General features: G+C 56.2%; 1 protein-coding gene across 1 annotated transcript; it reads left to right on the forward strand.

Annotated features, from left to right (window-relative positions):
* The first annotated feature begins 7,199 nt into the window (after window positions 1–7,199).
* Window positions 7,200–13,739, forward strand: LOC119279781 (aspartyl protease family protein At5g10770-like). The gene is made up of 3 exons (XM_037560906.1): window positions 7,200–7,302; window positions 7,808–8,152; window positions 13,462–13,739. The coding sequence occupies exons 1-3, from the start codon at window positions 7,200–7,202 to the stop codon at window positions 13,737–13,739; spliced, it is 726 nt and encodes a 241-aa protein (XP_037416803.1).
* Window positions 13,740–14,413: the final 674 nt, after the last annotated feature.

A 14,413-nucleotide genomic window follows, 5' to 3' on the forward strand; every position in this document is an offset into this window, starting at 1 on the left:
GGGAAGGGGTGGGGTGCGGGGGGAATGGAGGAGGGAGGTGTGCCGGGCGCGGCGAGGGGCGCAGACCGACGCCTCGCCGGTGTAGGCCAACGCCGACCGGTCACCCTCTCCCGTCCACTGCCGGACCTCCCTCTCCTCTCCTCTCCCCTTTCTCTCCCTCTCATCTTCCTATCTCTCTCTCTCCTAGGGTTCGTGCGGGATGAGGAGACAGGAGTGTGCACGGCGTGCGGGACGAGGGGATTGGGTTGTGTTGGGTGCGGGCGCGGCACGTGGATGGGACAAATTCTCTCTCAACCGGGCTCCGCTTTACCCAGCCAATACAGACACGAGATGAGCCCACCAGTCATTGGGCAGAAAAATAAACCGTGGGGTGAAAATAATTTAACCGCAAGTGAAGATCTAACGGCTTAGGCGTGCCCGAAAGGCAGATCGGACGGCCGACGAAGCCCCAATCGGGGGAGCCTCCTGGAGGTGAGTTGGCTAGCCTCTTTTTTGTTTTAAATGCTACATGGGCCGGCCACGCATGTGACACTGCCTCAGCAGAACTTGGAGACTTATCCCGAAGCGTCCAGTGGCTTTCTATCTTGGGCTGGTGAGGAGGTACTCGCTGAGGAGCCGGCCGGAAGGCATGTGAGAAATTAATCCAAGTGTTTTGAGCCGTTTGATATAGTGCATCTTGGGCGGATGAGCGGCTCATCAGCCCCCAGCTTGCAAATCAATGGATTGGAAATCATGCACTCTAAAGGGTATTTGGCGGGAAAAGCAGGTAGTGGAATAGTGGATACAACAAGACCAATTAAGTTTGTCCTAGCAAAAGAAGTTGCCCTCCCCTGATGATACTAATCGACTAGCTAGGAGCAAAGATGGACGTGCGTCTAAGCAGCAGCTTGTTCGTCGCTCTGGACCGCGACCCACAGCAGAAGTCACCACCATTTTGGACTTTGGACAGAAACGGCAACAAAGCTTTGCAGCAGCTATCCTATCGCATGGCCGAGTTGATGCTAGCCAGCTATTCCTCATGGTTGAGCAGGAGTCCAGCTTTGGCCGGAGCAGCTGCCATTGCTATATGTTGGGCATAAGCCACGGCGATCGCGTTGGGCGTGCGTGTATGCACGCGGGACGGATCGGGAGTGTGGCGTGCGTGACCGGTGTGTGTGCATGCTTGGTAGTTGGACGCGGGCGATGCATGCGGAGTCCGGCCGCGTCGAGCGCGTAGGAGCGCGTCGTGTGAGCGGCCTGGGCATGCGGATCGTGGAACGCGTCGTGAGCGAGCAGGCCGGAGTGGGGTGTGGCGTGTGTGTGCTATATAGCTCCCTCCTGTGTACTGGTTCTGGTGCGAGCTGGGCTGTAAGCCATGTAGCCGAGTGGCTGAGTTTGTGCTCAGGTAAGGAAATACACAAGGGCGCCGTACGTGCGGCGGGCGGAGTTCGTGCTCCGGCAAAAAACACTTGTGTACTTGCGTATTTCTTCTTCCTCTAGTCTTCTTCCTCGAGAGCTGAGTGAGCGGAGGGAGATGCTGCTGAGCGAGAGGAAGAGGAAGGCCGCGGCAACAACAATTGGTATCAGAGCCACAGGTTTGGGAGGCGGCCGTGGCGTGCGGCCGCGTCCGCGGCGCGCACGGCGAGCGCGGCGGAGATGGACGCTGCGGCCACGGCGTCCGCGACGAGCGCGGCGGACATGGACGCATCGGCTGCGATGCGTGGCCTATGCACGGTGATGCCGTGCACGCAATAAGCGCGGCGGCGAGCCGGGCACGACCGGTGCGTGTTATGGGTGCGCACCGGACGCGTCGGGCGCGTCGGGACCGTGGGAGTGGACCGCGTCGAGGCGCTGGAACTGGTTGCGTAGATCGCGTACGTGCGCGACGGGAGCGCGGGGACGTGGGGAGTGCGCGCGAAGGGCACGGCGACACGGTGGCAGGCTTGGCAGGGACGTCAAGGCGGTGGCGGCTACAACGACATCGACAGCGCGGTGGAGGCCGCAGCGGTGCGGTGCGGCGGCCATGGCGAGATCGACGACGGTGGACTCACCTGCTGTAGTCTGTGGCTTAGGGGGGTGAGTGTTGGGCATAAGCCACGGCGATCGCGCCGGGCGTGCGTGTATGCACGCGGGACGGATCGGGAGCGTGGCGCGTGTGACCGGTGTGTGTGCATGCTTGATAGTTGGCGAGCGGACGCGGGCGATGCATGCGGAGTCCGGCCGCGTCGAGCGCGTAGGAGCACGTCATGTGAGCGGCCTGGGCATGCGGATCGTGGAACGCGTCGTAAGCGAGCAGGCCGGAGTGGGGTGTGGCGTGTGTGTGCTATATAGCTCCCTCCTGTGTACTGGTTCTGGTGCGAGTTGGGCTGTAAGCCATGTAGCCAAGTGGCTGAGTTTGTGCTCAGGTAAGGAAATACACAAGGGCGCCGTACGTGCGGCGGGCGGAGTTCATGCTCCGGCAAAAAACACTTGTGTACTTGCGTATTTCTTCTTCCTCTAGTCTTATTCTTTCTCGAGAGCTGAGTGAGCGGAGGGAGGTGCTGCTGAGCGAGAGGAAGAGGAAGGCCGCGGCAACAACACTATAGGGGAGGAACCCCAACCCCCACGGCTTTCCCCCTCTCCCGATCGGGTAGAAAACCCTCGATATAGCTCGCCTCGCCTCCTCTCGCGACAAAAAGGCCTCTAAGCTCCGGCGACCGGGCCGGGCCCCTAAGCTCCGCTGCCCTCCTCTGCGATCTGCGTCCGTGTTCCTCTTCCACCAAGGTAACACCCGTCCTCCTCCTCCTCCTGCAGATACAAGTTGTAATTAGGTACTAGCTAGCTTCCTTCCGCTCATCAACGACCGGATCATATCGTCTTCTCACCTGCAGAGAAGATTCAGGCGCGGAGAGCAGAGGATTCGGCGCAGCCGAGAGGGAGAGATTTCGCCGCGGATCATATCGTCTTCTGCAGGTAATTAAGGGTTTCTCGCGGATCATCAGCCTTTCCTTTCCTAGCTAGCTTCCTTCCGCTCATCAATGACCGAAAAGCGAGAGCATGATCCGGTTTAAGTTTCTTTCCACTGGAGTATGAATCCCATCCAACACTGTTCGGTTCCTCTCTTTCCCAAACGACCAAAATAACAAGAGATCCATCGAGTTGAGCCAACGGCGGAGCCAGCGTAGAAAGGTTGGGTTCAAGTGAACCCAATGGATTATATCTGACACCTACATATAGGTATGTATTTGCTTGACTTTAACCCAATAGAAAGTCCAGAATGACCCCATCGAATAATGTTATGAGGGGGGAGGGGGCATTGGCCCCCAACCTTGATCAAAATTTTTTGGCGAGATTATATTGGAAATTTCTAGCAAACTCCACCACTGCATACAATAGTTAATTCATACTCAAACTCTTAGCGAACCCATTATCCGATTTTGGAGTATTTGTCCGTAGATTTTGGAGTTGTCCATAGATTCCCCTTAACTGCTTGTAGATCTGCAAGTTTTGTTATTTTGTAATGTTATTTACAGCTTTCCTCTCAAGCTAACTCTGATCTGATCCCCCGGCCATTTTGCATCTGTGCTTCAAGCAGCCACGACGACGCTGACGCTGCTTCTGTGTGTCTGCTGCTGCTTCGGAAGCGGGCTGAAATCACTATTCTGACCCTTTTAACGAACTTTGTCACAAAATGAACTCGATGTGAAAGTATTTCATGATCTGACCCTTTTAGCAACGCCACAGCCCGCGGCGTTTCTGCCCAACATATAAACGTCGAGGTAGCTAGCGTTTCTGACCAAGAAAGAAACGCCGAGGTAGCTAGCGTTGCGGACCAGGTAAGAAACGCCAAAGGCGCTGGCGTTGCTGCCCATCATTGAAACGCCAAGGGACCATGGCGTTGCTGCCCTCTTTGGTCATAATTAATTAGCCTTATTAGTTAGGTTGTTCATCCATATTTCACATGCACATGGAAAAGGGCAGCAACGCCATGGTCATTGACGTTTCAATGATGGGCAGCAACGCCAGCGCCTTTGGCGTTTTTTACCTGGTCCGAAACGCTAGCTACCTCGGCGTTTCTTCTTGGTCAGAAACGCTAGCTACCTCGGCGTTTCTATGTTGGGCAGAAACGCCGTGGGCTGTGGCGTTGCTAAAAGGGTCAGATCGTGAAATATTTTCACGTCGAGTTCATTTTGTGACAAAGTTTGTTGAAAGAGTCAGAATAGTGAAAAAGTCATCGGAAGCGCTGCTGTGGCAGCGAGCACGCACAAGCTTCAGTACACCTACAGCGCGGAGAGGCGCGAAGCCGCCTGCCCTGCGCTCACCACCACAGGTACTCTTTGCTATCTTATTCCTTGTGTACATGTGCATGCACTTGTCTTAGGATCAGGGTTAGAGAGGAAGAAGAAAGACTCGATGGAACCAGTGTTTTTTTTTTTAGGGTTGGAAGAGAAACCAGCCAGGGCCCAGTCACTCACTAACTTACACATCGTGGGCCTGGGCCCGGTCACTCACTGACTTAGTTATCATGTGCCTGGGCCTCACGCGCTCCTGGCAGCTGGGCTAACTTAGCTCCTCGCCCAGACTGCTCGAAAAGAAAAGCCCCTTCTACGCTACGCTGCCAAAACTCACGATCCCCTCGAAAAAAAATGCCGGAACTCACGATGCATCACTACCCCAAGACCCCAGATCCTGCTCACCCTTGCCTAGATCATAAGAGGGGGTAGCGGCAGCCGGCCAACGGCAAGTGGGGCGGAACCACGGCTAGATTAGTTACTTAGTTTCTCAATTCAGATTATTACTGAGGCGAGATGCAAATCTAGATTGTTAACGAAAACAGTGAGGCGAGCAGATTTGGTATAGAGTGAAAGGGATAAGGGGAGGGGAAGGAATGGAAACTGAATGGTTAGAGTAACTCCAATCGGGCGACCCAAACGGACAGCGCATTTGTCTGTTTTTTGTCCGTTCGGGTTAGTCGCCCGCCAGATGTCCGCCTAGTTTTGCATTTGGATCGGCAGTGCGCCCAACGCGCCGACCTATTTCATGCCCGCATTCAACTTTTAAATAAAAAGGGCCCGCGGGCGATCATGCCAGCGGCCATGTCTCATGTCCGCACTATGCCAGCGCCGGCATACAATGTCGGCTTCAGAAAATATCATCACAGTTCATGCTGGCGCACTCGTCAGCCGGCCGGCACACATGCCAGCACACAAAAAAGGGTGTGACTTGAGTTCGACCACGCCATCACAGCTCCCGTGGTCATGCCGGCACACCTGCCGGCATACAAAAAAGATGGCCCTGGCCGCCATAGATCACTCGTCGTCGAACTTGAGCATGTCGGCCTGCATCTTCTCGAACCATGGCCTCTTCCTTGGCGACACAGTGTTGAGATCCACCTTCATGATCTCCACCTCGGTCATCATACTCGCAAGAGCCACTTCTTTCGCCTTGGTATTGGCGTTGGCGGCCTCGATCTCTAGCATCCTGGCTTGCTTCTCCGCCTCGAGCTCGAACATCTTGGCTTGGTTCTCGGCGTCAAGATCAAGCCTCCTCCTTTGGATGTCTATGAAAGCATCCATTTGCTCCGCCTTGAAACGCCGGCGCTCCTCCTCCCTTGAGTCCTTCTTATTCATCATGCTGTCCACGCTTGCGATCAAGGCATTGGTGGCCGCATCTCGCTTGTCCTCCTTCTTGGAGTTGGTCTTCCCCCGCGGCCGTGCCGACTCGCCCTCCCCAACATCATCCACGGCTTTCTTCCCCCCACGTGCCTTGAGTGCGGCATATTGTGCCTTGAACTTCTCTTCGTCCTTGATGACCCGGTAGCAATGGGAGAGGTTGAAGCACTTGCCATTATGTTGAACCTTGAATGCCTCCAAAGCTTGAAATGACTACAAAATGTTTCCATGCAAGCATATGGGCAAGTGATAGCAAATGAAGACGTAAAAGGTTGATCTTGATGACACAAAAGAGGGCGGCTTGCTTGCTAGCGTACCATGTCTTGAATGCCGATGCCGCTCACGGGGCGGGCCTTGACGCTCTCAAGGGTGGCGCAAAACTTGTTGCACTCTTGTTGGATCACCCTCCAAAGCTTGGAAATGGAGACCCACCCACGCGTGCTCACAAATTGGTAAGGTGGAGACTTTTTGCGCTCATGAAACTCTCGGTGCACACGAGTCCAAAAGGTCGAATGCTTTTGCTCGGCGCCTGTCTTTGGGTCTTGTACAATGTCTCGCCAACACTCGCAAAGAAGCTTGTCCTCGACAGCTATGTACGCCTTCGTGTGCTTGCTCTTGCGCTTCGGCTTAGGACCGGCGGCTTGGTTGGTGAGCTCGTCCTCGAAAACAAAGGCTCCACTTCGATGTCGCACTCGTCCTCTTGCTCTAGCCTATAGTCGTCCGGGAACTCGTGGTCGAGGGGGAAGCCGCCCAGGTCGATGCCGACCTGATCACGCATGAAGGCCGCCTGATCGGGATCATAGCCAGCGGCCGGCGTGAACGCCCCGCAGCCGTCCTGACTTTGTGTCTCGTCGGGATCGTAGCCAACGCCCGGCGCACCACCCTCGAAGATGAGGTTTTGCATGAAGTCCTCGTCGACGGCGGACGACATTCCCTCGAACAGGTTACAGGCGTCTGGGAGCCTGCCGGCCGGCGTCTGCCGCACTCGTTTCCTCGTGCCACCGGACGACGAGCCATCGACCACCAGGGTGGCGTTGAGGTCGATGGGCGCGGGCGCAGGCGTGGAAGGCGCGACCACGCTCACGTCGGGTGAGCACTCCTCGAAGAGGCGGGAGGCCTGCGGGTAGACGTGGAAGCCGGGGCCGGGTTGCAAGCCGACGCGCGGGGTGACTCGGGCAATACCATCCGAGGAAACGCCGACGAGCCGGTGCTGGCCGCGGCGATGGCGGCTTGGATGAGGCTGTGCTGGCTAGGGTTTACCCCTAGCATGTAGAGCGCCTCCCTCGTTGCCGCGGCGACGCGGGCGTTGGTGAACTCCTGCTGCGCGGCGGCGAAGGCGATGGCCTGCGCGACGGCCTCATCCCTCACGTCCGCGGCGTGCCTCCGGCCCTTCGTCTTGGCCGACTCCCTTGCCCGCTGTTCGGGCGTCAGCGCCTTCTTCCGCTTGGTCGCGGCGGCGGTCTTGCGCGGAGCACGAGGCTTGCCTTTCCCAGAGGGTGCGACGGCACCGGACGAGGCGAGGGAGGCGAGGCCGGCGGCGGCGCGAGGTCGAGGTCGATGGCGTCCTTCATGGCTGGTTGGGGGACGGGGGCGCGCGCGGGCGGGTGTGTTTTTGGAAAAATTGGGGGGAAATGGTGGTGGCTGCCACTGACCGGCGGGTCCGGGGAAAGGAGTAAGCGCGCGCGCGTCCGTCTCGTGTCCACGCCGACGCAAATTCGGCTCAAAATTGGGCCGAGAATGGATCGCCCGCGGACGAAAAACGGACGCGCATCCGTTTGGGTCGGCGCGTTGGGCCGTCACTTTTGTCCGCGCCGACCCAAACGGACGCGGGCGGACGAAATGGGTCGCCCCATTGAAGTTGCTCTTAGTTAGTTAGTTTCTCATATGAATTTGAGTGCTTGATGATTGAACTGCACGAATGTTTGGCTTTTCTGTTCCATTTCGATTGTTGTGTTGCGTCGTAGTGTTCATATAGTGAAGTATTTTCAGCGTTCCATTTTTCTTTAACACGTTTGCATCTGGATTGTACACATCATGATTCTATCTAGTGTCGGAGTACTATAATCTTAGTTAGTGTGTGGATTGTCCTGGTTATGCATCATACTGTAATTTTTTTTATTTTTTATGTGGTGTGTCCTGGCTATACATCTGCTCATATTTAATCTTGATGATTTCAGCGACGCCCACCGGACAGAGCACAGTGCCGCTGAGCCACCGGCACGGACCCTGCGCGCCGGTGCCGTCCAAGGAGCGTAGCCTCTCGGAGCGGCTGCGCCATGACGTGGCCCGAGCAGGCTACGTCCACCAGGCCACCGGCGGGTACGGCTACGGGTTGCAGCGGTCCGACCCCGCGCCGATGCTCTTGGGAGACGCCCTAGGCTCTGCGGAGTATGTGGTGACCGTCGGGATTGGGTCGCCGGCCTTCGGCCAGACTCTCATCCTGGACACCGGCAGCCACGTCTCCTGGGTGCGGTGCAACACCCAGTTCGGCACACCGTTCGATCATGTAGAGAGGATATTTGGTGCAACTCATTGTATCCCATGGAGTAGGCTACATTATATACACATGATGTCTTGCGTGACAAGGTAACTAATGCTACAATATCTTTAGGAGTTAGCTATACAAGTCTAGAGAAGATAAGACTAGAGATACAAGATATGTCACGTTCAACACCCTCCCGCAGTCGAAGCGTCGGCCTTGGCGATGCAAAGACTGAAACGCAACTCCTGGAATGCAGCGGTTGCAAACCCCTTGGTCATAATGTCGGCAAACTGCTGGGTGGTCGTACATGAAGAACACGAAGCTGACCCAACTGTACCTTCTCGCGGACGAAGTGAACATCAAGTTTAATATGCTTGCTGCGCTTGTGCTGCACCGGATTGGCCGCGAGATAGGTGGCCGAAACATTATCAGAGTAAACCACCGTGGCTTTCGGGATGGAAAACCGAAGTTCGCCAAGTAACTGACGGAGCCAACATGTCTCGGCAACAACATTGGCGACGTCACAGTACTCGGCCTCGGCACTCGAGTGGGAGACGGTGGGCTGCCGCTTGGAGGACCAAGAAATGAGAGAGTCACCGAAGAAGACACAATATCCCGATGTGGACCGTCGAGTGTCAGGACAGCCAGCCCAATCTGCATCAGTGTAAGCGAGCAGCTCGGTGGAGGTAGAAGCACGAAGACGAAGACCGAAGGTCGGTGTGACACGAATATACCAAAGAATGCGCTTGACCAAGGACCAGTGAACATCACGGGACGAGTGCATATGCAAGCAAACTTGCTGGACCGCAAACTGAATGTCTGGTCTGGTGAGCGTGAGGTACTGAAGAGCACCAACAATACTGCGGTAGAGAGCGGCATCTGTAGCAGGTTGCCCAGCAGTGGCAGAAAGCTTCGGCTTGGCCTTGGCAGGGGTGGCAGCAGGCTTGCAGTCGGTCATACCAGCACGATCCAGGAGATCAAGAACATACTGTCCTTGATGGAGAAAAAAATCCGGAGGCATCGCGTCGCACATCAATGCCGGGGAAGAAGTGCAATGCGCCCAAGTCCTTCAGCCGAAACTCAGAACCAAGACGACTGATGATGTCGCGAAGTATGTCCGCGCGAGAGGCGGTGATGACAATATCGTCAACATACAAGAGAAGCATGGCGACATGATCAACTCGATGAAGCACAAATAGCGACGTGTCCGAGGTGGTGCTGCGAAACCCAAGAGCAGTGAGGAATGCCGCAATGCGGTGATACCAAGCACGAGGCACCTGCTTCAGACCATAGAGAGACCGTGAGAGCAAGTATACATCATCAGGCCGAGTGAGATCAACAAAATCAGTGGGCTGCTGACATAGAACACGCTCCTGGAGATGACCATAAAGAAAAGCGTTGTTGATGTCGAGCTGATGAACAGGCCAATGACGAGATGCAGCGAGCTGAAGGAGAACACGAATCGTGGCAGGTTTGACAACCGGAGAAAAGGTCTCCGAGAAATCAACGCCGGCACGTTCTGCAAAGCCACGAACAACCCAACGGGCCTTGTACCTGTCCAAAGAGCCATCCGAAAGAAACTTATGCCGAAATACCCACTTGCCAGTAATGATGTTAGCTCCAGGGGGACGGGGAACCAGCGTCCAAGTCTGATTGGCGACGAGGGCATCATACTCAGAGCGCATGGCGGCAAGCCAATGCGGATCACTCAACGCAGAGCGCACCGAGCGCGGTACGGGTGAGACGACCGTGACACTGAGGTTATGATAGCGAGGGTTCGGTTGCCGGATCCCGTCCTTGGCACGTGTCACCATAGAATGATGAGGCGGCGGAGGCGGTGGCCGAGCCCTCCATCGAGGAGGAGCCATAGCCTCGGGAGAAGGCGAGGCAACGGTGACATCCGATGACGAGGCGGCAGGCAAAGCCGGAGACGGGACCGCCGATGATGACGACGCGACCGCAGCCGAGACGACGAGTGACGAGGGCGGCGAGGCCGTAGGTGGCGACGACGAAACCACCGGCAAGGCTGCGGGTGGCAGCACCAGCAACGCCGACGGGGCCGCGGACGAAGCCGCGGGTGGCCGTACCAGGAGCAGCGACGGAGCCGTGGACGAGGCCGCGGGTGACCGCGATGACGATGGCGACAGGGCCGCGGGTGGCCGCGATGGTGACGGTGACAGGGCCGCAGGTGGAGCCGCGGGTGGCGAGGAGGCCGCGACATGCATGGGCGACGCCGACCGAGGCAAGGTCGGCTCCTCCTGAGCCGGCGAGTGAGACCCCGCCGAGAGGCCTGAGGGGCCCGCAAAAGAAGAGGGCGGGCGCGGCGAAGGAAGCGCAAGGGCTCCCCGAGACCGTCGAGTGGGAGCGTCCAAGGTCGGAGCTGCTGTCGATGAAACCTGCTCAAAGGGAAAAACAACTTCATCAAAGTAAACGTGCCGTGAGACGAACACTCGACGAGAGACCGGGTCGAAGTAGCGAAAGCCTTTTGTGTTGGGTTGATAGCCAAGAAAGACACAAGCGAGAGAGCGTGGTGCGAGCTTGTGGGGCGCGGTAGCGGTGATATTGGGATAACACAAGCAACCAAAGACGTGAAGATCATCATATGATGGAGGAGACCCGAACAGAAGATGGTGAGGGGTATAGTTCCAGCGTGGTTTACACGACTGGAGGTTGAGAAGGAGAGTGGCGGTGGCGAGCGCATCAGGCCAAAAGCGAGGTGGCATGTGTGCATGAAAGAGCAAAGCGCGGACATTCTCATTGAGGGTGCGGAGAACACGTTCGACACGGCCATTTTGTTGGGATGTATATGGACAAGTTAAGCGAAAAATGGTGCCATGAGTGGATAGAAGATGGCGAATGGCGAGGTTATCAAATTCTTTTCCGTTATCGGTTTGAAGATGAGCAATGGTGCGATGAAAATGGGTGTTGACATAGGCATAAAATGAGTGGAGTGTGGAGGCAACGTCGGATTTGTGGCGTAACGGAAAAGTCCAAGTGAAGTGTGAAAAATCATCTAAAATCACAAGGTAATATGATAAACCCGAATTGCTAGGCACTGGGGATGTCCAAACATCACAATGAATAACATCAAAGGGAAATGTAACAATTGATGAAGATGAAGAAAACGGTAGACGAACGTGTTTTCCTATGCGGCAAGCATGACAAGTGTGAGCCGCTGATTTATTACACGAAAAGGGAAAAGTGCTCAAAATTTTATGAAGAGTGTCGGCGCCGGGATGACCGAGACGAGCGTGCCAAAGCGAGACGTCGGCATGAAGAGCAACCGGGCCACTGCATGTAGAAGCACCGCATGGGTAGAGATCATCGGGAGAATCACATCGGCGCAGAACCCTCCGGGAGCGAGCATCCTTAACAGAAAAACCGAGAGCGTCAAACTCAACAGTGACAGAATTTTCACGAGTAAGAGTACGAACAGAACAAAGATTTTTAATTAAGGAGGATGAAACGAGCACATTATTGAGAGTTAAAGAAGAAGAGGGTAACGGAAGGGAGGATGAACCATGATGGGTGATGGGAAGAGAGCTGCCATCACCAACCATGATGCGGGAGGAGAAGGGATAGGGAGCGGCATGAGATAAGATACCGGGGTTGGAGGCCATGTGAGCAGCGGCGCCGGTGTCCATGTACCAATCGATGCCTCCGTTGTAGGTGCTCGGCGAGGGGGTAGCATGAAGGGCGGAGAGAAGCACCGGGTCGTAGACCGGAGGGGCGCCACCATATGCATCATAGCCCAGCGCACCGCCGTACGTCGAGGGACCACCACAGGCCGACGGGCCACCGTAGTCCGCGGCAGTGCCATATGCGGCAGGGACCGGTGCGGTTAGCAGCGCCTGAGGGTTGCTCGGCCGTGGCCCGAGAATGCGTGGAGCTGGTGGGCGGGGGACGGGCATGGAGTAGGCATGCACTACTCCCGTCCATGGGTTATACCCCGAGAGCCAAGGCGGGGGAGGTGCAGCCGCCGCGGGCGCAGGAGGGCGCGTCGTCGTGTTGGAGTTGCGGCCCCGTCCCCCGCGACCCTTCTGCTTGCGGCCGCCGGAGGGCGCATGCGCGGGTGGCGGGGCAGGAGCGGGAGCGCGCGGCCCCGGCTGGGTTGGGGAAGAGCCGTGGCCGGCGGCAAGGCCGACGTGGAGAGCGGCGTGGGTCGCCTGCCGAGCGGTGTGACGGAGACACTTTTCCTCCATGCGAAGGTATGTGACCGCCTTCGCGTACGTCGGCGTGATGAGGGAGAGGTTGGTGGCGGACTAGCCAAGGTCGGGTTGGAGGCCGCGGAGGAGGTTGGTGAGGAGGACCGAGTCATCGATGGTCATGCTGATGTCGCGTAGCTCATCGGCGAGAACCTTCAGCCACGTGCAGTACTCGTCGATCGAAAGATCGTTTTGCTGCATAGTGAAGAACTCCCCTTGAAAAAAGATGTGGCACTGCAGTTGATTGTCGAGGAAGAGATCACACATGCGCGTCCACATAGCATACGCGGACGGATCGCGGGCGTTCACCATGTTGAAGAGGCTGCCGAAGATGGTGAGGAAGAGCCGCTTGACGATGCAGGCGTCCACAGCGAGCCACTCATCATCGTCCTTCATGTCACAGATGGCAACGCTCCCGTCAACATGCTCGATGAGACGGTAAGAGCGGAACAACAGCGTGAAGTACGTACGCCATGCATTGTAGGACGGCGAGTCGAGGTCGAGGATGACATGTACATTGTCCTTGATGTGAATCTCGTTGAGGCGATCGGAGGTGAACATGGCACCGGAAAAGGAACCGGCGTCGGATGTGTCAGCCTTGGCCATGGAGACGGCGGGTGGTTAGGGTTTTGGGTGGTGGTGAGAGGAGGAGGGAGCGATGGCTGCGATGGGTGTGGGGAAGAAGGCGGCGGCGGGTACAGAGGGAAGAGAGTAGCGGCGGCGGCCCTTGGGGTTTCGGAAGAGGGGTAGTGGGGGCAGGGGGAAGAAGAGAATCGGCGGCGGCGGCGGCTACGGGAGAGGTGGCGGCGGCGGCGGCTTGAGGTGTGGGAAGGAGGAGGCGGCGGCAGTGGCTAGAGGGCGGAGTAGCGACGGCGGCGGCAGTAGGGTTTAGGAGTTGGCGCGGCGGCAACTAGGGGTAGGCGCGGCGGCTTAGGGGTGCGAAAGCGACAGAAGATCGCGGTAAAACTGATACCATGTAGAGAGGATATTTGGTGCAACTCATTGTATTCCATGGAGTAGGTTACATTATATACACAGGATGTCTTGCGTGACAAGGTAACTAATCCTACCATATCTCTAGGAGTTAGCTATACAAGGCTAGAGAAGATAAGACTAGAGATACAAGATATGTCACATTCAACAGACCCTATGGCATCCAGCTCCTACGCGCCCTTCTCCTGCAGTGCTACGGCTTGCGCACAGCTAGGCGGCATGTGGAACGGGTGTTCCCCGGATCAGTGCCAGTACACGGTCAACTACCAGGACAGGTCCTACATCGCAGGGACCTACTCTTCCGACACCCTGACACTGACCGGCTCGGAGGCCATCATAGGCTTCCGGTTCGGCTGCAGCCACACGTATAACGTCGACGCCAGGATCGACGGCCTCCTCGGGCTCGGCGGCGGCGTGCAGAAGCATTGATCAAAGCTACTTTGCTTGCGTTGGTATTGTACCTGCCACGCTAGGGCAGGACTCTGTTGCCCACCTTGGTAACCACCGGGCAAAGTCCTTCGTATGGAGAACATCCGGGGAGTTAGGAAGACCCAAATATTTGAAAGGAAAGGACCCTAGTTTACAGTTAAGAAGACGAGCCACCCTTAAGGCTTCATTCTCATCCACACCAGTGACAATAACCTCACTCTTTGCAAAATTGATTTTAAGGCCCGACATGGCTTCAAAGCATAGGAAGATGAATTTTAGGTTAGCAAGGCAAGAATCATCTAAATCGATCATTATGATTGTGTTGTTCGCATACTGTAGATGAGTAACCCCTTCAGGAATAAGATGAGAGATGACCAGAGAAATATGCCCATGATTAGCTGCTCTGAAAAGAATACGAGATAAGGCGTCTACAACGAAATTAAACAAGATGGGAGAGGCAGGATCACCTTGTCTTAGGCCCCTACCATTGACGAAAAACTTACTAATTTGGCCACTGACAGAAATGGCAGTGTGGCCCTCCGAGACCATCTGCATGATTCTGTGGACACATGATCCATCAAACCCTTTAGCCAGGAGAACCTTTCTTAGAAAGGGCCAGCTCACCGAGTCATAGGCCTTCTCAAAATCAAGCTTTAGGATCATGGCCTTAGACT

The sequence above is a fragment of the Triticum dicoccoides genome, chromosome 3B (assembly GCF_002162155.2).
Source record: "Triticum dicoccoides isolate Atlit2015 ecotype Zavitan chromosome 3B, WEW_v2.0, whole genome shotgun sequence".
Classification (NCBI taxonomy): Eukaryota; Viridiplantae; Streptophyta; class Magnoliopsida; order Poales; family Poaceae; genus Triticum; species Triticum dicoccoides.